The 23,011-nt window shown below is 46.3% G+C and overlaps 3 protein-coding genes across 4 annotated transcripts; 1 reads left to right on the forward strand and 2 right to left on the reverse strand.

Annotated features, from left to right (window-relative positions):
* Nucleotides 1–195: 195 nt before the first annotated feature.
* ZNFX1 (zinc finger NFX1-type containing 1) lies at nt 196–13,632 on the reverse strand. Its single transcript, XM_048321881.1, has 13 exons — nt 13,176–13,632; nt 10,505–12,490; nt 9,578–9,709; nt 9,009–9,154; nt 8,667–8,810; nt 8,092–8,209; nt 7,618–7,853; nt 7,368–7,507; nt 6,889–7,043; nt 6,097–6,242; nt 5,630–5,740; nt 4,813–4,908; nt 196–2,725 (listed from the first exon to the last, which is right to left on the reverse strand). Exons 1-13 carry the CDS (start codon nt 13,228–13,230, stop codon nt 299–301), a joined length of 5,892 nt encoding a protein of 1,963 aa, XP_048177838.1. The 5' UTR covers nt 13,231–13,632; the 3' UTR covers nt 196–298.
* A 70-nt stretch (nt 13,633–13,702) lies between these two features.
* On the forward strand, nt 13,703–20,103 carry DDX27 (DEAD-box helicase 27). Of its 2 annotated transcripts, XM_048321883.1 has the most exons (22): nt 13,703–13,854; nt 13,940–14,074; nt 14,177–14,236; nt 14,504–14,654; nt 15,024–15,070; nt 15,228–15,314; nt 16,062–16,167; nt 16,251–16,424; nt 16,736–16,886; nt 17,036–17,135; nt 17,245–17,386; nt 17,461–17,614; nt 17,729–17,810; nt 17,886–18,063; nt 18,201–18,307; nt 18,483–18,588; nt 18,686–18,780; nt 18,881–19,007; nt 19,244–19,328; nt 19,523–19,597; nt 19,887–19,926; nt 20,010–20,103. In XM_048321883.1, the coding sequence occupies exons 1-21, from the start codon at nt 13,759–13,761 to the stop codon at nt 19,900–19,902; spliced, it is 2,274 nt and encodes a 757-aa protein (XP_048177840.1). In that variant the 5' UTR covers nt 13,703–13,758; the 3' UTR covers nt 19,903–19,926; nt 20,010–20,103. The 2 variants fall into 2 exon arrangements, with proteins under 2 accessions (XP_048177840.1, XP_048177839.1); XM_048321882.1 differs by having other exon boundaries at nt 19,887–20,103.
* A 427-nt stretch (nt 20,104–20,530) lies between these two features.
* SNRPB (small nuclear ribonucleoprotein polypeptides B and B1) lies at nt 20,531–22,976 on the reverse strand. Its single transcript, XM_048322271.1, has 7 exons — nt 22,858–22,976; nt 22,600–22,751; nt 22,123–22,234; nt 21,719–21,871; nt 21,221–21,359; nt 20,933–21,058; nt 20,531–20,717 (listed from the first exon to the last, which is right to left on the reverse strand). The coding sequence occupies exons 1-7, from the start codon at nt 22,858–22,860 to the stop codon at nt 20,680–20,682; spliced, it is 723 nt and encodes a 240-aa protein (XP_048178228.1). The 5' UTR covers nt 22,861–22,976; the 3' UTR covers nt 20,531–20,679.
* Nucleotides 22,977–23,011: the final 35 nt, after the last annotated feature.

Genomic DNA, 23,011 nt, shown 5'->3' on the forward strand with positions numbered 1-23,011 from the left:
AGCCCCGCACCGCCCCGCAGCCCCGCCCCGCCCACCCCCTCACAGCCCCGCCCGCCCACCCCCTCACAGCCCCGCACCGCCCCTCCTCACAGCCCCGCCCCACAAAGACGGCACAGCCGCCCAGAGGCAACACAGCCCCGTAGAGACAGGACAGCCCCACAGAGAGCCCCGCCCCATAGAGACAACACAGGCCGGTTCGCAGCGATACACACTTTATTAGAGAAGAAGCAAACGGGGAAAGCAGTGGGGCTGTGCCCCTGTGTGCGTCTCTGTGGTAAGAAGCGATGCTCACACTCCTCTACACCAGCCGGCGGAGGTCCTCGAAGTTGAGCATGTTGTTGGCTATATCGGACCAGGCCGCATGGGTTGCCCCATCCATCTCCGAGGCTAGGCTGTTGCTGCTCTCCAGAGTGTGGTTCGTGCCGCCGATGACTTCATGGCATTCAGGGCAGGTACTCGTCTCCATTGCCCCCCCACATTCCCCAATTACATAGATATGTCCATTTTTGCACTTGAACCAGTGGCCACGAGGACAGCCAATAGCACTGACAATCTGCACCCGCTCAGCTTCAGAAATCCCCAGTCCTGACACGGGCAAGCCAGCTTCAATCTTCTTCAGGTGAGCCTTCACTGCAGCCTCATCCTTCTCTGTGAATTTCTTTGTCCCTTCCAGGATCTCACGTGCACGGTAAATCTCTACTGCAATGCCTGCGGGTATCGTCCTACTTGCTTTGCATCTTGCCAAGAGGCTCAGCAAATAAGTCAGTCTCTGGATCTCAGACTGCAGGTCAGCAAGCTCCTGTTCTGTAAAACCGATGCGTTGCTTATCCAGCCATTCTTGGACTTCATCCAGCCTCTTTTTCAGCCCCTTCCTTTCAGTCTCATCAATTTTGTTCATAGAATGAGTTAGGTCTGCTACACGTTTGTAGAAATTAAGCAGGTTCTCAATTAGTCCGATACTCTTTGTGGAGAGAACAGAAGCTTTTAGTTTATCTTCCAACATGGTGTACTTAGAGTATAGATTACTCCTCAGAACACCATTCTGCATCAGCGCAGCCCGCAGTCTCTGTCTGTTAGACTCAATTTCCTGTGCTGGGCCTTGGATTTTCTGTTTCACCCGTTCTATCTCCTCCACCTGCCTTTTCACACTGGTGCCATATCTCAAATTTTTTCTGATGGGTGTCTGACACATAGGGCATACCTTCAGCTTGACGACATCATCATCTTCATCCATATAATGGTCAAGGCCTTGTGACTCAAAGACATGGCCACAGTCTTCAAGCTGTACAAATCGAGCATCTGGGTCATCCTCAAAGCCAAAAAATATCTGAGTGAGTTCCTCGTGGTCGCAAACAAGGCACTTCTTTGGGCAGGGCTCTCCACACAGTCCAACACAGGGATGACCACAAGGCAGTATCTTAGCACAGGGAATGTTGCAGCGAGGCCTGTTGCATGGCTCAGAGCAAAGGTTGGTACACTGGTAGTGCTGGCACTGCCACTCACATGGCTCAGCACAAGGAACACAGCTTTCCCAACATTTCTTTTTGCACTTACTGTGAATACAATAGTTCTGACATGCCTTCTGACAAGGAGGACATTCTGTAGTACAAGGCTCTTGACACTTGTGGGAGCAGATCAAGACACGCGTGCATGGGCTGTTACATGCCTTATGAAATCTTCCTCCAAAGCAAGTATGACAGGAACCTGAACATACATGACCACATGCCAGTGTGACAGAACACTTACTCTCACATTTCACAGCCTCTTCCTGTCCCATCGTAGTGATCCAGCATGCAACTTTCTGCTTGTGGCCACATTTCAGTCTGGCTGTAACCTGTTCAGTACATGACACTGTGCATTTCTGCCCGCAGGAATTCCTGCATGTGTGTCCACAGTTTAATTTCTTCTGGCAAGGTTCTAGGCACTTAAATTCCCTCTCTGGCATATGGCATGGCACCATCTGCGTGTGGCCACACTTAGAAATAGTTTTCTTTACCTTCACCATACATTTGTCACAAGGCTCATAACATGACTTTGGGCAGCGGTGCCCATCTGCACAAAGCACCTTTTGACAAGGCTTCAGGCACTGGTACTCTTTGTGCTCCGGGTCATAGGGGTGACATGCCCTTGTGCAAACATGTCCGCAACTCAACCTAAACTCACAGGGACGGCTACAGCCTCCCTCCGGGACTCTGTTGAAGTCTTCACCTGTAGATACCTGTGTCTTGGTTTCAGGGTGGTTTTGACAGCAAAGCTCCAATGACTGGCCAATGTGACCATTCTCCCCAAGGGTTTGAATGATCTTGTTCCAGAGAGGAACCTTGCCAAGCATTCTCATGTTTCCAATACAATAGAGCCCTTTCCTAGCTCTGGATAGTGCCACACATATCCGATTAGGGATCTGCAAGAAGCCAGGTCTCTCCTCTTTGTTGCTCCGCACCAGTGACAGCAGAATAATATCATTCTCCTCTCCCTGGTACTTATCTACTACATGAACCTTCACACCTTCAAAGATCTTCACTGGCATGAGCTTACGCAGACAGAAGAGCTGGCCAGTGTAAGTAGTGAGAATGGTGATCTGAGAAGGTTCATAGCCCTGACACAAGAAGTATTTGCACAGTTCCACTACAAAGTGGGCCTCATGTGGGTTCTGGTGGCTTTTCCCTTCCTGGATCTCTTGCTCAGGAACCTTATGTTCCACAAAGAAGATGTTGGTTGAGACGCCCTGAAACAAGAGGAAGGATGTCAGAAAGAGAATTCTAGTTTCTGTTGCCCAGCCTGTTTTTATGCCTCTGATTATCCATTCACAGGAAGACTTTTAAACAGATGACTACAGTATGCAGTTACTGTGTACTTAGGTGACTTCCTCTTAAATTTCCATAGGTTATTAATCAAATTCCCATTTCAGATTATTGGTAACATTTCAGTATCCTAATATGAAATCAGTTCCTGTGGGTGATTTTATTCCCTATCTTTCCAGAGATGTTTCTATTGTACCTTTCCAGGTTATACAAAAGAGAACATGAAGTGTTAGTAACATTTCTCAAAGCATATTCATAGTGTGAACAATTTCTTGTTTTGGCCTTGTGGGAAAAAGATATTAAGTTACCAGTGCACAGGGCTTAGCACTTGCCTAAGACATGCCTCCTCTGTTGCTGCAATTAAAAACAAAGCAGCGAGGAAGATTTCTTTTTCACCAGAAAAAAATAGGAATGCTATGACTCCAGTAGTCACTTACCAGCTCATGGTGACTGCTCACCTGTTCAAAATTCTATTTGTCTTGACGTAGCAGGGACTCTTTTTTTTTTTTTTTTGCCTATTAACTGGAATTATTCTACCCATAAGAAATTATTGTTCTGCCTGCCAAAACCCAGAGACTGATGTTAACAGGAAAGAACAAGTTTTGTAGATCAAACACAGATCTCTGGTTTTCCAAGGTGTCCATGGTGGCATAGGGTCCAGTGGAGTAGAACCTACGTTGGTTATTACACTAGCTGGGAAGATTAAATTTTGATGCCTTTTAGTATCTCAAGTTTGTTTTAAGGCCAGATGGAACCACAAGGTTCTCTAGAATAGATTCTTGTAGGAGAAATGGGGTAAAATTTGGTGGTCTCCCAAGTCATTGTGTGTTTTGGGTGGTATTTTTCTTGTTTGTTGGGGTTTTGGTTGGTTGGAATTTGGAGGGGGGTTATTTGGGTTTCTAATTTATTTAACTAAATCATCTTCTACAAAGACTTGATCTGGATTTCAAGATACCAAAAAGGACCTGCCACTTTTTCAGATAGCTTATTCTAATAATTAAATCTTCACTATTAATTTTCTCTTGTCTAACTGCAGCATTCTGCTATGGTTTTCAGTATGCTTACCTCATCGAGTTAAAGAACTTTTAACTAATTAGTACTGGTTTTTTATGAAGACAGATTTACATAGGCTAGGCTACTGTAACCCTATTTCTGTAACTGCCTCCAGTCTTTCTCCCAGGTATTCAGTGGCTTGTGTTTCAGAGATCCAAGGCCATCACTGTAAAAGTGTAACCTTGGCTCAGACTTCTGGGAAAACAGTTCAGTTGTGACAGAGAGCTGTGAGCGAGTCTGCAGAAAAGGACTATGCAAGATATGCAAGGGAAAATGACAGACAGAGAGATGATTCTTAATAGTTCAAAGGTGCAAGAAAAGCACCAACAGAGCGATACATGAAGTCCTGATTAGGATGAGGAAATACAAATCAGAAAAGAGGGAGTGAGTGTTAAGATGGAAACTCAGTACCATTAAGGAAGAAGCAAAGACTGATGCTTCTGACTGATACCCAAGGCAAGCATTCTACTAACTTACTAAATTCTGGCAGTTTATTGTGCATGTTAGATAATAAGTGATTACTTTATACTTGTAAGCTGCATAGATTTTCTTTGCATATGTTGTTTATTGGCAAAATGCCCAAACAGAGAAAATGCCCAAACCAAGAAAAAATGGTTCCAGTAATTCAGTCACCTATCTTATGTTGGAGTTTCACATATTATGCTTTAAGTCTTTCATTTAAGATTTCTTCCTAGCTTTCAAACTCCTACAATTCGTTTGTTCCTCCTTCCATTTCTTACCGTTCTTTTAAAGTCATTGGTATTGGATCCATTTCCAGTGTCCACCATCACCAATGCCAGAAGAACTACAGATTGCTTGCCTAATTCTATATCACATAATTCCTTGATTCAGGTATAAATTTCAATAACTGAATTTGACCTAAGAGTTTGAAATCCTTGAACACTGTATTTTACAGAAACTCATTTAGCCAGTAACAGGGGACAAAAGCAGAACTTACTTTTATATTCTCATATTCCAAGACAGAAGGATGGTTCTCCAGTTTTTGGTATATATGAGGACTGATAAGCTGGGCAATTTCAGGGCGCATGCGGTGCTGAAACACAAAATAGTTTTATCAGTCTTGAGGAAGGAGCACCATATTTCCCTGTCAATATTCTGTTGCTCCACTGTACAGACTGTGGCTGAATACAAGACAAGGATGACTTTTCAGTAAGAGATAAGAAGGGAGTACTTCCCAATCCCTGCTCTCCCCAACCCCATTGCTGACACCACCAGCAATTACAGGAGTGGTAGTAGCAGAGTATCTTCGAGAAAATCACTTGGTAAGGTTGTTGTACAAGAATGCTGGTTTCGGTGCAAATCTAAGCACACTTATAGATAACAAAAGCCAGCACTTCACCCTAACTACTAAATGAGCTCTTCCAGGTGCCTTTAATACAGGACTGCCGGTGGTAGAATTAACTTCACCGGGCACCAAGATAGAGGATTATAGCAATTTAGCAGGAAGCAGCCTGAGAAGAATTGTGCTGTCTCACTCTGCAAAGTTCTGGAAGCTTCAGTTGCCACAATAAACCATGTTCCTCACACGAAAACATGAGAACCACAGTGCTGTGGACAATATCACTAAATAACTGAAAATACACTGGAAGTCTGTCTGTGTCAGTTTGACAGCTCCTACCACTCTTCTCAGAAGTTAGATAGTATATTCTTTTCTTTTAGGCTGCTCTTACAGTAGAAATATAAACTTAAGTGTATTGCAAGCTTAAAACAACCTAAATACAAATGCCATGGAGTTTTTTATAGCTCTTCCTTACTTGGTACTTCAGACAGACAAAGGGGAAATCCACTTTGATCAGACGTTCAAAGAGAGAGACTTCAAGGTTGAAGTTCTTGGCCAGGTCATATACATTTGCACTAGGCTGCAACTGAAAGGCAAGGGATAGGAGGTCCATGTTTTAGCATTTTTCCTATGTGTTAGTAGGATTTTTCACTCCCATCTTCTGTGACTGGTCCCCCACTGAAAGACCAGAGACTGGATTCTTGCAAAAGTGCTAAATATCAAAGCTAGATACAGTCACAATCAAAGCACATGTAAAATTGTATCAGTTAAACTAGAACACCAGTCCCACAGGAGCTGTACTCTAAAACTACAGGAGACAGGACCTGTGGTATCTGTGGAAGCTGGGGAGAAAAAAGCCTTGGCAATTTTCCCACATGGTGTTTGGTTATACGGTTCTTGTTCATTAGCACAGCAGATAGAGACGTTAGTAATGAAAGTTACCTGCTGGTGATCTCCAATGAGGATGAGGTGCTGGCAATCTTTACTCAGAGTAGTAATGGTGTGAGCCTCAAGCACCTCTGCTGCCTCTTCTACAATGACAATTTGTGGCCTTACGTACTGCAAGATCCGTCGGTACTTGGCAGCACCTGAGCAAGGACAGAAGATAAGCCTTAGGATATAACTACATTCAAGCAATAAGACAAGAGTTTTCACAGAGAGGAGTAGGCTCTGTCTCAGAAGAGACTGGAATTCTTCCCAAGATTCCCCATTTCAACATTCAGCTTTTTGAATTTTAAAACAGCACTATACCAGGGGTGGCTTCTATATGAAGAGTTGTTAAGAAAGGCAGGTAGTCCTATGCCTGCCTTGGTCCTTTGTCAATGCTCTCTTCAGACAAAATATACACTCAATACATTGTTCTACACACATAAATAAGCCTAAATTTTCTCTCCAAAGGGAAATGACACAATGACCTTGACACTACCATCTCCAGAAGGTGCTGTAGGAATAGCAATAGATATTAGCTGTGCCTTACTAAGGCACAGGTGGTGCAGGTCTGTTAGAAGAATGCTGCTTGGGACGGGGGAAGTGCAAAAGGGCACAGAAGCTGCTCACGCCACTAATTAACAATTCTCACAACAGCCCTGTTTGCAAAGGGAGTCAGAGATTAAAAAGCCTCCAGACTAATGCAGAGCCTGGCCCAGGCTGTGAAGCAGCACGTGATAGTAATCTTTCAGCAAAAACATTCTTTAAAGCAATACAATACTGGTTTGCTTCCCAACTCCTCCGCACCTGTAGTTGTCATCCCCACAATTCTGGCCTCATTAAGAATGCAGAGATCTTGCTCCAGCTTCAGTTCTTTCAGTCTTTCTGCTGCTGCCTGATACTGCTGTTCATGCTCCAGAATGTCCTCTCGAATAAAACCCTGGTAAGTCTTCAGCCAAAGCCTGGGAAGAAAGTGCCATTATCACACACTGCAAGGAAAACAGGATGGTGATCCACAAGTTCTGACTGGATTCAGTTCAAAACTTCCCCCGTGTCTTTTGATTATTATACAGATTATTACCATCTGTACTTACATGTACAATGTACATGTACAAATGCAGGGGATGACATTGCTTCCCATGCAGTACAAGGAAGGTAAGAACAAGCATGTTCAAACAAGGAGCTGAACAGATACAGGCAGAAACATGATGGCTTGACACAGTTTGCAAACTGGAACAATCCTAGGAAACACTTGCCTGACAGGCCCTGCAAAATAGCTTTGTCACCTGTAAAGCCTCCAGCGGGAGCTCAGGTCAAGTTGCCACACATCCTGAATAGCATTGGCCTCTAACTCTGTCATTGTGTTTGTTTTACGGAGCTCAACCTTTATCTTCTGCTTAATTTTCCTCCTCTGACCAGGAGTTACCTGCATTAAAAAAAAAAAAGCTCCCCAATAAGCAGTTACAGCACAAAGATTCTTTTGTATTAGCATCCCCATGTTATTCTTTACATAGTCACGCTAATGCATGCAGTTACCTCCCACTGCATGGTCTCATGCAGTGTTCCTTCTTCCTGGTCCAGGTTCATAGCCAACATGGCACTGGCTAGTCCATGAACAGCTCTGTCATCTTCCTCCTTCCTTCTCCAAGGGTTTGCTGTCTTTTCATCCTCAATCACTCTCTCAGCTTCAATCAGGTCAGCCATCTCTGGGATCTCCAAAAGCTCCTCTTCTGCTTCATCTTCCCCCTCTCCCTCTCTTTCCTGCTGACTACCTGTGAGAGTCACCAGTCACATGCAGTAAGCCACAGCCACTCCATCAGTGCAGCAGTCAGATCACTATGTGGACATTAGGGTTAATCTTCTTTCCACTCCTTCACAGTATCACACATCATTCTGTGCTTGTTAAGTAGCAGTGTCTCTTTTCTGGCACACATACACTGCCTAGGTAAACACACTCAGAGTATGCATGTGGGGTGGGTGTCTTTTCAGTGTTTGGTTTTTTTGTTTTACCTGGATTTTCATCCCATATATCCTCTTCAGCATTCTGGATGACAGCAGATACACCAAGTCCCAGCCACTCCAGAATCAATGAGTGTCGTGAACCAATGTGGTATAACTCAGTGTCCTCCTAATACAGGGAAAGTCAAATCAGCCAGGCCTATTGCACTTCAGAGTCTTAGGATGATGCCAAAGCAGCACCTTACAGTAGCGGCAACAAGGACAAGTCTCCCCAAGAGACCCTCCAGAGCTAGAAAGTCGAAACAGCCCTGATCTTCAGAAAGGGCACCCTTCCTCCCCTTCCATTTAAGAAGCTTTCATTTGGGTACTTGCATTTTTATGCTGCTAAAGATCACTTAGAATCTCTGCAGTTTAAAGGAGCAACATTCAAAGCCCCTGCTTGCCCCGCCTGTCTAGACTACTGTCATTTGGCACAGCTTCCTGTTCACTCCCTTACTTGCCCAGTAACCAAATGATGCTATTGATGCTAAAAAGATGTGTGCTGGGGGAACCTCAGACCCATTAGCAGAAAGGATAGTAAGCATGCATCGGGACTGCTTGACTTAGAAGAAAGAGACCTCTCTTACCAGCGCCGTTACCAGGCTGGCCCAGTGCTGGGGCGCCATGTGCGGTTTCAAGTAGTCCTCAGGCAGAACTGCGTAGGTCGTGTACTCCAACCGCTTCGCTCCTTCAAGCAGCTTCTGCTCAATCTCTTTCATCTCACTCATTATCTACTCGTAACAAAGAGAAGGGAGGCAGTGTCACAGAGAAACAAAGTTCACTAACAGCAGAACAAAAAACGGACACAAGAATTAAGAGGCCAAATTCAGCATAAAACAAGGTGGAAGGCCAGGTGTGTGGGAGGTTTATTATCTCCTCCAACGCACAGGCAACCCAGTCCCAGCATCTCCAGGGAGATCTGCACATACATTTTCATAGTCTCTGGGGAGGTAATCTGGGAAGTCGAATCTGTAGATAAGCTTCCTCAGCTCCTTCAAGGTGAATTTGTGCAGGACTGTACTGCTACTCCTGCCCCCAATACGCACTATCCCATCTTTTTGAAATGAGAGTATTCCTGTGAATGAAAGAGAAATATTAGAAATAAAAGGCCAAGCTCAGTTTTCAGCAGTATAACAAGAGGTAGGAGAAACACCCTTTGACTGCATATCCTACAATGGTTTGCTCTGAGTGAAGTTTTTTAAATCTATATCAATGGGGCTAGAGTCACTAGAAATATTCAAACCAAAATGCAGGTTATCATGCCATACGATGAGCAGACTTAAGAGTTATAGTATAGTTTTTAATTACAGGTCCTAATAACAGGTTGCCCAGAGAATTTGTGGATGCATTATCCCTTGAAGTGTTCAAGGCCAGGCAAGACAAAGCTTGGAGCAACCTGGTCTAGTGGAAGGTGCCCCTGTCTATGGCAGGTAAGTTGGAACTAGATGATCTTTAAGGTCCTTCCAACCCAAACCATCCAGCTCGCAGGTACTCTTACCTTCCAAGAACTGATCCAGTGCATGGTTAGTGTAGCAGACTATAAGGATGGGACGCTTCTGGTAAGCGCTTTGCCACACGTGCTCATTAGTTAAGAGAGCCTGAACAATCTTCAAACCCACGTAAGTCTTCCCTGCAAAACAAGCTCAAAATCAGAAAAGGGTAATCCACCCTCTATGAGTGCCTTGAAACATAGAATTCATCAAAAACAAGATACAAGACTTCTTTCCAGGCTGCCAATCTGGTCTGTACCAAGAGAACTGACCCCAGGGGTAACTAGCTTACAAAATGTAGACAAAGTAGCGTGACACTGACTTTCTGGCCTGTAGTTGAGCAAGGCCACGGTCTGCAAGAATGTTAGTTTTTGGATAATACAACAGACCTGGACACAGGGTTTTCTCTCCCACTGAATCCCCCAGCCCACTCTGATACTGGCATCATACATGATGCATTTGGCTGCACATGAAACATCCACATACTAGTGGAATGCAAGCAGTGGTGCTTGTTGAGTTCAGGTACCATTTCAAACCATTACAGTTCATCTTGTAATACTTTATTCACACAATGATTCATGGCTGAATGCTCCCAATGCTCTAACATGCCATGAAGCCAAGTAGGAGAGCACTGCACAGCAAGAGGAACCATGTTCTCAAAGATGATTGAAAATGTCTTCACCCCAATATACAAGCACTGCCAACAGTGCAGCTGGTGTCTACTTGGATCTAGGTGGGCAAAGATCAGATGTGGGTATTTGAGAATATTACCTGACTCCACAGCTCACACTAACTGGGCCACTCAAACATCAATTAGCCACAGGACTAAAGCTTTGGAGACAGTACAGCTGGTTTTCTCTGAACTTAATCTCCCTAGCTGGGGGAATCAATGAGAACTTCTTAAGTTACAAAGTCTTTAAGCAAATATTTCTCACCAGTGCCAGGAGGTCCTTGGATAATAGCCAGCTCCTTGGTGAGTGCAAGATTCAATGCCTGCATCTGAGACTCATCTAATCTCAAGGCTTCCATTGAAAGCCATTGATTGGGATCTAGAATGTAGACACTTTTCAAGCTATCAGGGCACTTCTCTTTACATGAAGTCTTCATCAAGGGTGCAAGGTTGTAGGCAGTATCCTCTGTCAGGTATGCCGGCTCCTTCACCTGTGCATCACATTCCACAATGTACTTCTGGAAAGGGATATCTTTTTCCTGCATTTTCTGCAACCCTTCTAACACATGCCGATAGGCCTCAAAGTAGGCAGTTGTCTCTACCATGAGGAAAGAGTCTGAGGGTTGAACCTCTGCCAGCAGCACCTGGCTCTCTGCATCAAAACACAGCTCCACAATTCCATTGACAAGTTCTTCAGCATTACGATTAGAAACAGTGGCAAAAAGGAATGTTTCAAAGTGATCTTGGGACATGCAGACTAGGGATCCATATAGCAATCGTTTAGAATTCTGCCATTTTACAGACCTCAATGGTTTTGTGTCAAACTGGACCTTGTAAACAATACCAGTTGAGGCACAACGTGGAGCAATAATCCGTGCATCAAAATAGATCCTGATATCATCAAATTTTTTCTTTCTCAAATTTCTGTCCTGGAGGCTGTGCAAAACCTCCATGATACCTTCCCTTAAAGGCCTTACAAAGTCTTCTCTCAAAAGTCGGAAGTGGGTGTCAAGATAAACGCTGGTGCTTTCATATCTTCCAGAAACAAAATTGGGACGTAGAACAGGTTTCTCATTACCGTGTATCTCATCATATGTTGGATAAATGCTCATGATACGATAGCTTTCTTCTTGCCCATCTTGAGGCTGCATAAATGTACAGTTATCAGCCCTCAGTGTGCCTTCACGTCTCTTCTCCTGCAGATGCTGCATGAGCATCTGGACTTTATTGAGATTCTTCTCTGTCTCTTCTGTGATGTCCACACCAGAAACTCTCAGGGCATTTATGGATGCTGGCAAGAGTGTCAAGAGAATGGAAACTTTCTGCACAGAGCTGGCTGGGAAAGTACTTATCAGGTGCTGAAGAAGTAAAATTATGTTGCTGATATGCTCGGGGTACTTATGGCGTACAGCAGGAACTACTTCTATCACCATGTCAGACACATACTGTGGCAGACAGATCTTGAGAAAGTTGGACTCCTTCACAACTCCAAGAATGTGTTGGACACTCTGTCTATCCATTTGGGAACTGCATGCTTTTCGAAGCACCTGGCAAATGAGCTGAACGAAATTGTGGTTCATAGTTGTTTGGGAAAGAAGTTCCTTCAACCCAGAACTGGAAGCAAGTGTGGCGACAACGTTTGAGGGGTCTTTCTCAAGTAGACTTTCAAGGAATTTATAGCCAATCCTTCTGGCTTGCCGAGGCTGCTCAGCATGGTGTGCACCACCTGGGGTAGCATTCTGGTAGAAATGAGGATTCTCCCGAGGTTGCATCCTCCTTCTACTACCTTCACTTTCCCACAAACTCCTCAGCCTTCCCCCTCTAGCTCCTCCCTGAGCTTGTCCACCTTGATACCTCCTTCCCCTGCCTCCATTTTCTTGCTCATTCCAGGGTCCTCTGGTCTTCTCACGGGCTTGTCCAAGCTGACACCTCCTTCCCCTAAATGCATTTTCTTGCTCATTCCAGGGTCCTCTGCCCCTCTTATGTGTTTGTCCACCTTGATACCTCATTGTCCTTCCCTCGTTCTCCTGTTCAGTAGCTGTGGCTCCACTGTTGGCCTGTTTACCTTGGGTTCTTGGTTCATTCTTACTTGACTGAGGAGCCTTCAAAACCCAACGGCCAAATCTCTCTTCTCTTTGCCCAAGTAGAAGAGTATCATTACTGTCTTGGAGGTTTTCCCCTAACTGAGGTGCCTGGCCTGGTACTTTATTTGTTCTTTTTCTGCCTCCAGTGTCCAAATGAAGTGCATGCCCTTAAAAAAAGAGAAGAAAATGGTTAATTATAAATCAACCACATCAACATGCCTCTCAACAAAGATGAACAAGCATATTGACCTGATAGTCAGCATATTTTGATAATTTGACATCAAATTTTAAAAAATGTTATATTTCCACACAGATTTTCCAATTGTACTCCTTTTTCTAACTGCTAAAAGAGAGTGCCATGCTTAGAGTTCCCTTGAGCTACAAAGACACCAAAAAACAAAACCTTTCTCCACAGAACTGAAAGCAGAAGTAAGAAGGTGAAAGATAGTTTTCTGCACAGGACAGCATTTCCTCGAGAGTGAGTCATTAGTGAAATGGTGACAGAGGACGCCACAGCTGACTTGAACTGGCAGTATAGAGCACACTGAAAACACGGAGCTTCTGGGCAAAGTCCCGCCTCTCGGAGCAGCCGAAAGCACAGCCCGCAGTCTTTATCAGCCTCCCGACAGGACGCTCGGGGAAGCATTTTCTGCTAGCAGGAACAAATAGCAAAAGGCTGCTGCAACACATCACCGCATCAGGGCCCCAAATAGACTCCAAGGGCAAATAAAGAAGTGTTGAAACTCAGCCTTGAGAGAAAATTTCGCTGTACACAGGCAGGGGAGTAACGGATCCCTCTGTACCAGCACCACCCCCAGCGCTCCTGCCCTGCATTCCCCGGGGGACCCTCACCTCTCGCTCCACCTCGGGGGTGCCGGGTGTGAGGCTCCTGCCCAGGACCTTCCATCGCCCGGCCGGGGATTGCTCCGGGTCTGTTCCAGCTCTCCGGGGCGAGGGCAGCTCTGGGTGCTGGGGGCCGTGGCGCTCCTGCCGCCGAACACGGGCGATGCTGCGCTGCGCTCCCCGCACAGCCCGGGAGCCGCCGGCTCTGCCCCGACACCCAGCAGTACCTCCCCTTTCAGTTCCCCGCAAAGTTTCACTTTCCAATTCCCCGCAAGTCCCGCCCGGTGGGCAGAGCCCCCGCCTCTCGTCACCGGCCGGCAGCGCCCCCGAAAGGTAGCTTCTCCTTCTCTCTCCGGGTTCCACGGGAAGGGAAAGCGGAGTAGGGAAGCGCAAAGGATGAGAAACACACCCAGTCACCACCTATCCGGCCCTGGCACGGCTGGTTTCGGTTACCTTTCCCGGCACTGCGGGGCGGGGGCAGCCGCGGCTCTGCCCACCCACCCGGGCCCGGCCCCCAGCTCGGCCCGGCCCCCGGCCCGGCCCCCGGCCCTGCCCAGCGCACGCGTGTCCCGCGGGGTTCCGGGTCGCAGCCATGGCCACGCTGGAGAGCCTCGGCCTGGTGGGCACCATCGCCGAGGGGGACGTGGTGCCCGTGGATTCCGAATCTGGCGACTCCGAGGATGAGGAGGTGGGGCCGGGCCGGCGCGGGAGCCGCGGGTCGGGGCGGTGCGGCGGGGCCGGGCCGCGGTCCTTGCTCACGGGTGTTACCGCAGGAGCTGCGCCGGCCGCCGGGCCCCAGGCGGCGGGGACCCTCCGGCGGGGTCTTCAGCGCCGAGTTCGTGTTCGGGGAGGCGGAGGCCGGCGGGGAGGACGCCTGGACGGCGGCGCTGCGGCAGCTCCGCGGCAAGGTGAGGCCTGAGGCCGGAATGGAGCTGCGGCGCCAGAGGCCACAGCACGCACTGTTCTCCTGGGCTCCTCTTACAGCTTCCCTGTTGTGATTTTCTGCCTAGAAAGCAGCTACGACGCTGGATGAGAAGATTGAGAAAGTGAGACAGAAAAGGAAGCTCCAGGTCAGGGTCTTTCTCATTGCTGAAAAGACTGGTATGTGTTTGGCCATTCCGTCAGCCACAGTGCTCTGGCTGCAGCTCATCACTTCAGCTGGGTTTGCTGCCACATGTGATGTGTTGCTGAATGGATAAGGTTGCAGAATTATTAATTATTAAAGTTATGCAAAATCATGGTTTTGTGAATGGGCTCATTATAAACACAGGCTCATGAAGGATTGAAGTTTCTTTTTCATCCTTTCTTTTTAAAACATTTTTATAATTTTTTTTTAGGAAAAGGAAGCTAAACAAGCAAAAGTGAAAGATGAAGATGCGGAGGCTGAAGATGATCAAACCAAAAAGGAGTGTGAGGATTGCAGTAGGGATGAAGAAGATGTGGAGTCTGAGTATTCACTGGATGATGAAAGTATCTTCGCAAAAGCAGGTATCAGCAGTACACACAGAGATGGTCAAGAATCTGACATAGTGTTGGCTCACTGGAGAAGAGTCTGTAGTGAAGCCTTGCTGAGAGTGGGCAAGAATCTTTTATATTTTGTTTGCCTTCTGCAACATTCCTTCTGATTTTAATCAAGCTTATTTTGAATGGTAGCCATAACAGAACTCATCCCTGAAGAAGGATATTTACTTGGCAGTTTTACTCCATTCCATGCCTCTACTTGTTTCTGAGGCTTCTCCCTCAATATCTCAGTTGAGAGCAAAAAGAATGAGGTTACAAGGTTAGGACAGTTCACAGCATCTTGTTATGGGTTTAGCTGTGCTTGTTAATTCCCGTCACATTTCTCTTTCTCTGCAGACAAGGTCAAAGTGAAGGAAAAGAGGAGATCAAAAAAGGGAGAAGTGGTAAGTGTTAAAAACTAGTCAAATTTCTCCAGCATTTCTTGTGGAGGAATTCGCTTTGGTTAACAAATGGTAGCTCAAAAACCAGCCCAGAGCCTTTTGATAACAAGTTGTGTTGCTGCTTGTGTTGTTCCAGTTTTGTTGTTTTTCCTGTTTCTAGGAACCAGAGAGCTTTTTTGAAGATGCCTCTCAATATGATGATAACTTGTCATTCCAGGACATGAATCTTTCACGACCTTTGCTAAAGGTATTTACCTGGTTGATTTATTACATGTTACTCTGAAAAATGTTGAACAGCCTCCCTACCACCAATTAGAACAGTCAAATTCCTCTTTGCTTTGCAACCTCTCTGACAAGGAAATAATCTGGAAGCTAGTGTGATAGTCCTTTAGGAGCTGTTATTACAGATTAATGGAAACTGTTCTTTGATTGTGTCAAAGATTGAATGTATCGACACCATTTTGAGTGGGACTTGTCACAGCATGGTTAAGATTGTAAGGGACCTTGGAGGTCATCTTGTCCAACCCCTGCTCAAACAGGGCCCCCTAGAGCTGCTGCCCAGGAATGTGTCCAGATGGCTTTGAATATCTCCAAGAATGGAGACTGCAACCTCTCTGGGCCCCCTGTGCTGGTGCTTGGTCACCATTGAGGTGACAAAGCAGTTCCTGGTGTTTAGAAGGAACCTAAACACATATATTACTGTATTTCAGTCTGTGCCCATTGCATCTGTCTCTCTCTCCATCCTCTTTCCACCCTCCCATCAGGTATTTATTGACATTGACAAGTTTGCTCCTGAGCCTTCTCCAGGCTGAACAGTCCCAGCTCTGTCAGCCTTTCCCCATATGTGAGGTGCTCCCAAGCCCTTCATAATCTTCATAGCCCTTTGTTGGTCTCTCTCCAGTATGTCCATGTCTCTTGTACTTAGGAGCTGGACACAGTACTCATGGTGTGGCCATATCAGAGACAGAGTTTAATTGCTCTCTCTCCTTTGTAGGCAATCACAGCTCTTGGCTTCAAGCAACCAACCCCAATTCAGAAGGCTTGTATCCCAGTGGGTCTTCTGGGAAAGGATATTTGTGCTTGTGCTGCCACTGGGACAGGTAGGGGGTTGAACAGGGCACTCTAGAAACAGAGGATCAGCTATTCACAATAATTGGTAACCCTTCTTACTTTTTTATTTCAGGTAAAACAGCTGCCTTCATCTTGCCTGTCCTCGAGCGCCTGATTTACAAACCTCGTCAAGCTCCAATAACACGTGTACTGGTTCTGGTGCCAACACGAGAACTGGGTATTCAGGTGCACTCTGTCACAAAACAGCTGGCACAGTTCAGCAGTGTCACAACTTGCCTGGCAGTAGGTGAGTGTTAAGTAATTTATGTGAACTGTACAGCTCACTGTAAACCACTATATGGAACTGGGAATTCTGTGTTGTAAAACTGGAGGCTGTATGGTTATTATGCTTCTAGTAGACATACTGTGGTTTAAAATCTTGCTTTCCAATGTTGTGCTGTTCTTGTTTACTGGTTTTTGAGAAAGAAAATATGGGGTCATTTCTGGTTTTGGATGTTGTTTAATCTGAGGTGCTTCCCATTCCTCAGATAACATGCATCCATGTACTCTGCTGCAGTGTGCTCGGAGGGTCAGCAGTCTGTGTTCCCTCTCTTTCAGGTGGCTTGGATGTGAAGACTCAGGAAGCTGCTCTGCGCTCGGGACCAGACATTCTTATTGCCACTCCTGGGCGACTGATTGATCATCTCCACAACTGCCCTTCTTTCCACCTGAGCAGTGTTGAGGTGCTGATTTTGGATGAAGCAGACAGGTAGGGTAAGCAGGACAGCAGTGAAAAACATGGCAGTTTTCTACCTTCCTTTCCCCAGGCTATCAGGCTGTCCTTGTCCAGCCTTATGTAATGTTTCTTGGCTAGGCCCAGGTGAAGCTGCCTTACCTTGCTGTTTTTCTCCCGTGTAGGATGCTGGATGAATACTTTGAGGAACAGATGAAGGAAATAATCAGGTTGTGTTCCCACCACCGTCAGACAATGCTTTTCTCTGCCACAATGACTGAGGAGGTAAGACAAGCTGCTGAGAAGCATATTGAGGCAGGAAGTTGAATAGGAGTTTGTCAGGTCTGTTACCAGAAATCATGTGGACTTCTTTTTTCTTAACCTGTTTTTGTAGGTTAAAGATTTGGCTTCCGTTTCCCTGAAAAATCCTGTCCGAATTTTTGTGAACAGCAACACAGATGTTGCGCCTTTCCTGCGGCAGGAATTTATCCGGATCAGACCCAACCGGGAGGGGGACCGGGAGGCCATTGTAACAGGTCAGTGATAAGCCGAGGCAAGCTGGAATCAGTGAGTGACTTTGGAGCAGGCTTCTGAGAGGACTTTCTTTCAGCTCTGCTGACACGAACATTCCAAGATCACGTGATGCTTTTCACCCAGACCAAGAAGCAAGCTCACCGCATGCACATCCTGCTCGGACTGATGGGCCTGCGGGTTGGGGAGCTTCATGGGAACCTCTCTCAGACACAGCGGTTGGAATCACTCAGGTATTAGCAGGCTTAGTTGGCAAGCCTAGCCTGAAAAGAAATTCCAAGCTGGAAGTTTTAGGACGGAAGTAGATAGCTGCATTCACTGCTAATGCATTTGCTTTCTCTGCTCAGGCGCTTTAAGGATGAGCAGATTGATATCCTGGTAGCTACAGATGTGGCTGCACGTGGACTTGATATTGAAGGTGTTAAAACAGTGAGTATTTGAAATACTGAGCTTTTTAATGAGGCCTTTCATGTTGTTTCCCTGTTAACACTGTTTCTGTCACAGGTAATCAATTTTACCATGCCTAACACCATCAAACACTATGTCCACCGTGTGGGTCGGACAGCCAGGGCAGGCAAGGCTGGTCGTTCAGTTTCACTTGTGGGGGAGGAAGAGCGCAAGATGCTGAAGGAGATTGTCAAGACTGCTAAAACAGCAGTGAAAGCCAGAATCCTCCCCCAAGGTATGTGCTTCACTAAGGTAAAGAGCTGGAGAGAGTAAACAGGGAATATCATGGTACAGAGGGACACTAAAAGGTGCTGAAAAACAAGATGAACTTTGCATGAGCTGCCTCTGACGTTCACATGGTATTGTTTTCAGATGTCATATTGAAATTTCGGGAGAAGATCGAGAATCTAGAGAAAGATATCTATGCAGTTCTGTGCTTGGAGCGTGAGGAACGTGAGATGCAGCAGTCAGAGGCCCAGGTAAGCAATTTTTTAAATATCTGGTGTGATATAGTCCATTCTGAGGTCACCCTAAGTGTACTTAACTTGCTTACTTTAGAAAGGGAAAAGAATCTCTCAGTTCCTGCTTGGGAACTGTTGAGAGAGGAGTATTTTTTAGCCACCATGAGCTCACGTCTTGCCTGAATTATCACAGATCAACAAGGCAAAGAAGCAGCTGGAGACAGGAAAAAAAGAGACTGGGAGTGAGGGTGTGGAGCGGAGCTGGTTCCAGACCCGTGAGGAGAGGAAGAAAGAGAAATGTGAGTCGTGACGCTGTTGCCATGTTAAATTCTATAGCTGCAGCTGGCCTCTGCTCTGTGCTTTAAGAAGTTATTCTGTTTTTCTTTCTCTTTCCAGTGGCTAAAGCCCTGCAGGAATTTGACCTAGCATTACGAGGGAAAAAGAAAAGGAAGAAATTTGTACAGGACACACAGAAAAAAGCCCAAATGACAGTGAGTTCCTTTGTGGACAAGTGAGACCCTGGGTGGACTATCATAGTTTTCCCTTAGCAAAGCTTCACATCACTGAAACTTGTATTTTAACACCTTTCAGCCTGAGGAAAGGTCACAGTTTGAAATCCTGAAATCTCAAATGTACGCTGAGCGGCTGGCAAAGAGGAATCGCCGAGCAAAGAGAGCCAGAGCCTTGCCAGAAGAGGAACCAGCAGCAGCACCAGCAGGTAGAGACTTTTGTTTTACAGCTAACTTACTTTATGTCACTTACTTTGCTAGAAATAGTTAAATTAGTTTGTACAGAGGGCAGCACTGATCTTTGAAGGAATGGCCACAAGTGCTGGCCAAGGGTCTATGTTTGCAGTCATTTGCCTCATGCTTAGGCTAATTGTTGTGTTCAAGAGTACTGTGATGATGCTGTGGCCTTCCATTTACAACAAATGTTCTGACTATTGTTGGTTAGGTCCCAAGAAGAAGAAGAAACTGTCTGTGTTTGACGAAGAGCTGACCAACACGAGCAGGAAGGCTCTGAAGCAGTACCGTGCTGGGTAAGGTCTTAGCAGGTCTACGTTAGTGCAGACTGTAGTAGATGAGAATTTGCTTGCATCTCTCTACTTCCTCAGGGATACTTTGACTGACAGTGGGGAAAAAAAGTGGGCAGGGTTCTTTTGAGAAGTACGTGTCCTACTGCTATAATTCTGTGACTTGTCTGACCTCTCCTCCCTCCCCTCTCTCTCAAAAGCCCATCATTTGAAGATCGAAAACGCCTGGGTATTGCCCAGCGCAGGAAAGGAGGAAACTTCAAATCCAAGTCCAGGTATAGTTCCCTTTACTTTCTTGTTCAAGTTTTGGGGCTTTTTTTCTGCTTTCTTCTTCTTCCTCCTCTTGTGTTTGTTTAAAGGCCCTTGCTAAAAGGTTTGTTGGTTCTGCAGTACCCACTTACGGCAGGTCTGATGCAGGGGGTAATCAAGGATAGTGCCTTTAACAGCACATTCCTAGGCTCCTACTTGGGAGACCATTTTGCCTAGAAAATGCTCCGTGCTGCTCCTCATCTGTCATTGAGAGCTGGGCTGATGGAATGTCATTTCAATTATCTTCTCTTTCAGGTACAAGAGAAAGTAAGAACTGTTGGCAATTACCAAACAGGTAATTTCAGACACACTGTACAGGCCCTCAGTTTTTTGTACTGCAAGGAGATTAACTTCAGTAAAATTGACGTTTTTCTTCAGATTCTGGAATAACTTTGGGATGTTTGTCAATGCCTGGTTGAAGACTGAAAACATCTGTAGCAGCCCATGCAATAAAGGATTATTTTTCTTTTAAGAGGTTTTACTCTGTTTTATGGATAGCTGGAACAACTAAAAGGTGGCACATACATTGGCAAAAACTGGACAATGCTTTGTTCATATACTTACGTGATCTCAAATAATTAATAGAGCTGAAAAGGATTTTTGTGGTCCATAACCTATTTCTGTAACAGGAAAAAAAGGTTTTTCAAACTACCTGTCACAAAGATGGCTTCTTTAATTTTTTCCCATCTCTGCTCTCCCTACCTGGTTTTTTTTCCCCATCAGCCTTGCTCAATTTCATTGTTATGCCTTAATAAGGAACACAGGCCAACTGTTCATTTCTGAGCTGTCCATACAAATTAAGCATTTTTCTTCAAACCTGCTTTTCTGGGATGACCCAAGTGCAGCATTAAAAAGTAATGCCTACACTCCTGACATAAACAGACCAGCACAACAGTGACTCCAAATACTAGGTTTTCCAACTTTATTAAAAAGGGCAGACATTACCAGCAGTAGATATAAAATATACATAACAAAGGTTAGACAGGTGGTACTGCTCAGTATCCCCTTCCTTGGTCTTCTCCCAGTTCAGAGGTACATTACAGAATTCTCACGGCCTCGGGGGGCGCATGCCAGGTGGAGGGGGTCCTGGGAATAAAGGAAAGAGTTGAAGAGAAAAGCAGCAGCAAGACTAAACAAAAAATACATTTTCCCCATGCTCAAAGTAGCCATAGCACCCCTTTTTGGCACCAAAGCATTTATGACAACTAGCAGAGCTCGGGAGAGAGTTGAATGCATCACCCTTCAAACATTGTATTATGGCTTCTTAGAGCTCCTAGGCAGTTGGGATAACCTCTGCTCACCTCTCATTCCTGGGGGTGGTGGCCGCATGCCTGGGGGGGGCATTCCCATTGGAGCACCTCGGCCAGGTGGCATTCCCATGGGTGGGCCCATTGGTGGTCTCATGCCTGGAGGAGGTCCCATCATTCCTTAAGCCAGAGAAAAACAACCACATAAATCCAGCTGAATATTCAAGCACTAGTTGGGTATCAGGATATCCTCCATAACACCAGATTTTCAACAGACTCAGGTAATTACCACTTTATCACCAATTTTGCAACAAAACATGAGCTCTACAAAGTAATTCCTACCTGGAGGAGGGGCTCCTCTGCTCATGGGTGGGGGAGGACCCCCACGCCCTGGCGTGTATTGAGTTGGGGCTCCTGCTATGCTGGCAGTGGCTGCTGCAGCAGCAGCTGCAACTGTTCCACGACCCTGGGGTGTCATCACCTGTAGACAAAATAAACAGGCTCAGGAAAACAGCACCTGCTTTATAATAATAACTAAAAAATAACATTGAAATTCCCCTTCAAAAAATTACATGTCTTCTCTTAACTTACTAAATAATGCTACAACCTATAACACAAATCAATGGATACCACTTGAATTACATGTGAGAATCTGCACTATTTCAAGCCTCTTCTTCTGTCATATAGGACAGTACCTAGGGAGATCTAGTCCCAAAAAAAGCCTTACTAGGCTCAAACTTTGTGGTAACAGAAACTAAGATTATAATTCTTCCACTACACCAATTTCTCGCATCTCACTGGTGCCAAAAAATAAAAGCCACATAGGTCACAGTATCTCACCTGTTGGGATGGTCCTCCCACTCCTCTGACAGGGCCAGCTAATCCTGCTGGAGCCTGTGGCATGGGAGCACCAGCTGGTACTCCCCTCCCTGCTGCCCTCCCAACGCCAGGTCCTCCAGCAGCTCCAGCAAGGGGTACCCGGGCAATTCCAGTCTGAAAACAGAGCCCCCCAAAAGAAAGATTTATCACAAGTCCTCATATCCTGGAGATGCCCACACCCGTCCTTTGTCCAGTTAAATGTCCAAGCCCATAAAGGAATTAGAGCTTCCTGCAGTGAAGTTTGTTGGACCTAGTCACAAGAGCATCTGGAAGTCTACTACAATACAACAGTAGCATTCCCCTGAAAAGAAGAAAATTCATTAGATTTCCCTTCCCCTTTTCCTTAGCTCTGTGCTCATTCTTACATCTTTTGGAGGTGGTCCTTCAACCGTCATGGACACCAGGTTTTCCCCTCGAAGCAACACAAGACCAAGGACTCGTTTCTCTTCCCGCTCTGGCTGTTTTGAATTTTTAGGTCTGTGAGAAAAAACATTGTGAAGCATAAGAAAAAAACAGAATGAATGAATGAATGCTGCTCTTTGAGCTTACAAATACACCATTAGGCTGCTTCTCCAGAGAGGAGTACATTTTTATATGCCTCAAACTAAGTACATAGAGAAATCTAAACTGCTACAACTAGCATCACGTATGCTGGATATTAGAAAAGAACTGAAACAAAGGGCCCCTTAAGCCTTGGTAGTTTGAGGATTTGAGAAACGAGACTAAACCCATGACTGTTTCTGCGGGAGCCGGCAGCACACGATGCCCCATCGGTGTCCCGGCTCTCGCCCCGAGGCTCCCCTCGCTGGGGAGCCAGGCTAGGGGCACCCCGCACCGCTCACTTGATCTTGCGGAACTCGTCGCAGTCACAGAGGATGAGGTTCATGTGCTTATCGAAGGCCTTGAACGTGCCGATGAAGACGCGCCCATCCTGCAGGATGCACCGCATGCGGTAGTCGATGTGCTGCAGCATCTTGCTGCTCTTCCCCACCGTCTGCAAGAGAGCGCCGCGTTACCCGCGGGCCGGCCCGGAGCGGGGCTCACTGCACCGCGGGCTCCCGCACCGCGGGCTCCCCGCCCCGCGAACCCGCCCGACTCACCATGGTTGCGGCTTTCCGTGCTCCCCCCCCCCGCCGCCGCTGCTGCTGCTGCTGCTCCCGCCGCGCTGCCTCGCTCCCTCCACCCCGCCGGCCCCGGCGGAAGCTGCTACGCGCGGCCGCGGCGATTTCCGCCCGCGCTGCGCGGGCCCCGCCC

This window comes from Corvus hawaiiensis, chromosome 17 (assembly GCF_020740725.1).
Source record: "Corvus hawaiiensis isolate bCorHaw1 chromosome 17, bCorHaw1.pri.cur, whole genome shotgun sequence".
Taxonomy (NCBI): domain Eukaryota; kingdom Metazoa; phylum Chordata; class Aves; order Passeriformes; family Corvidae; genus Corvus; species Corvus hawaiiensis.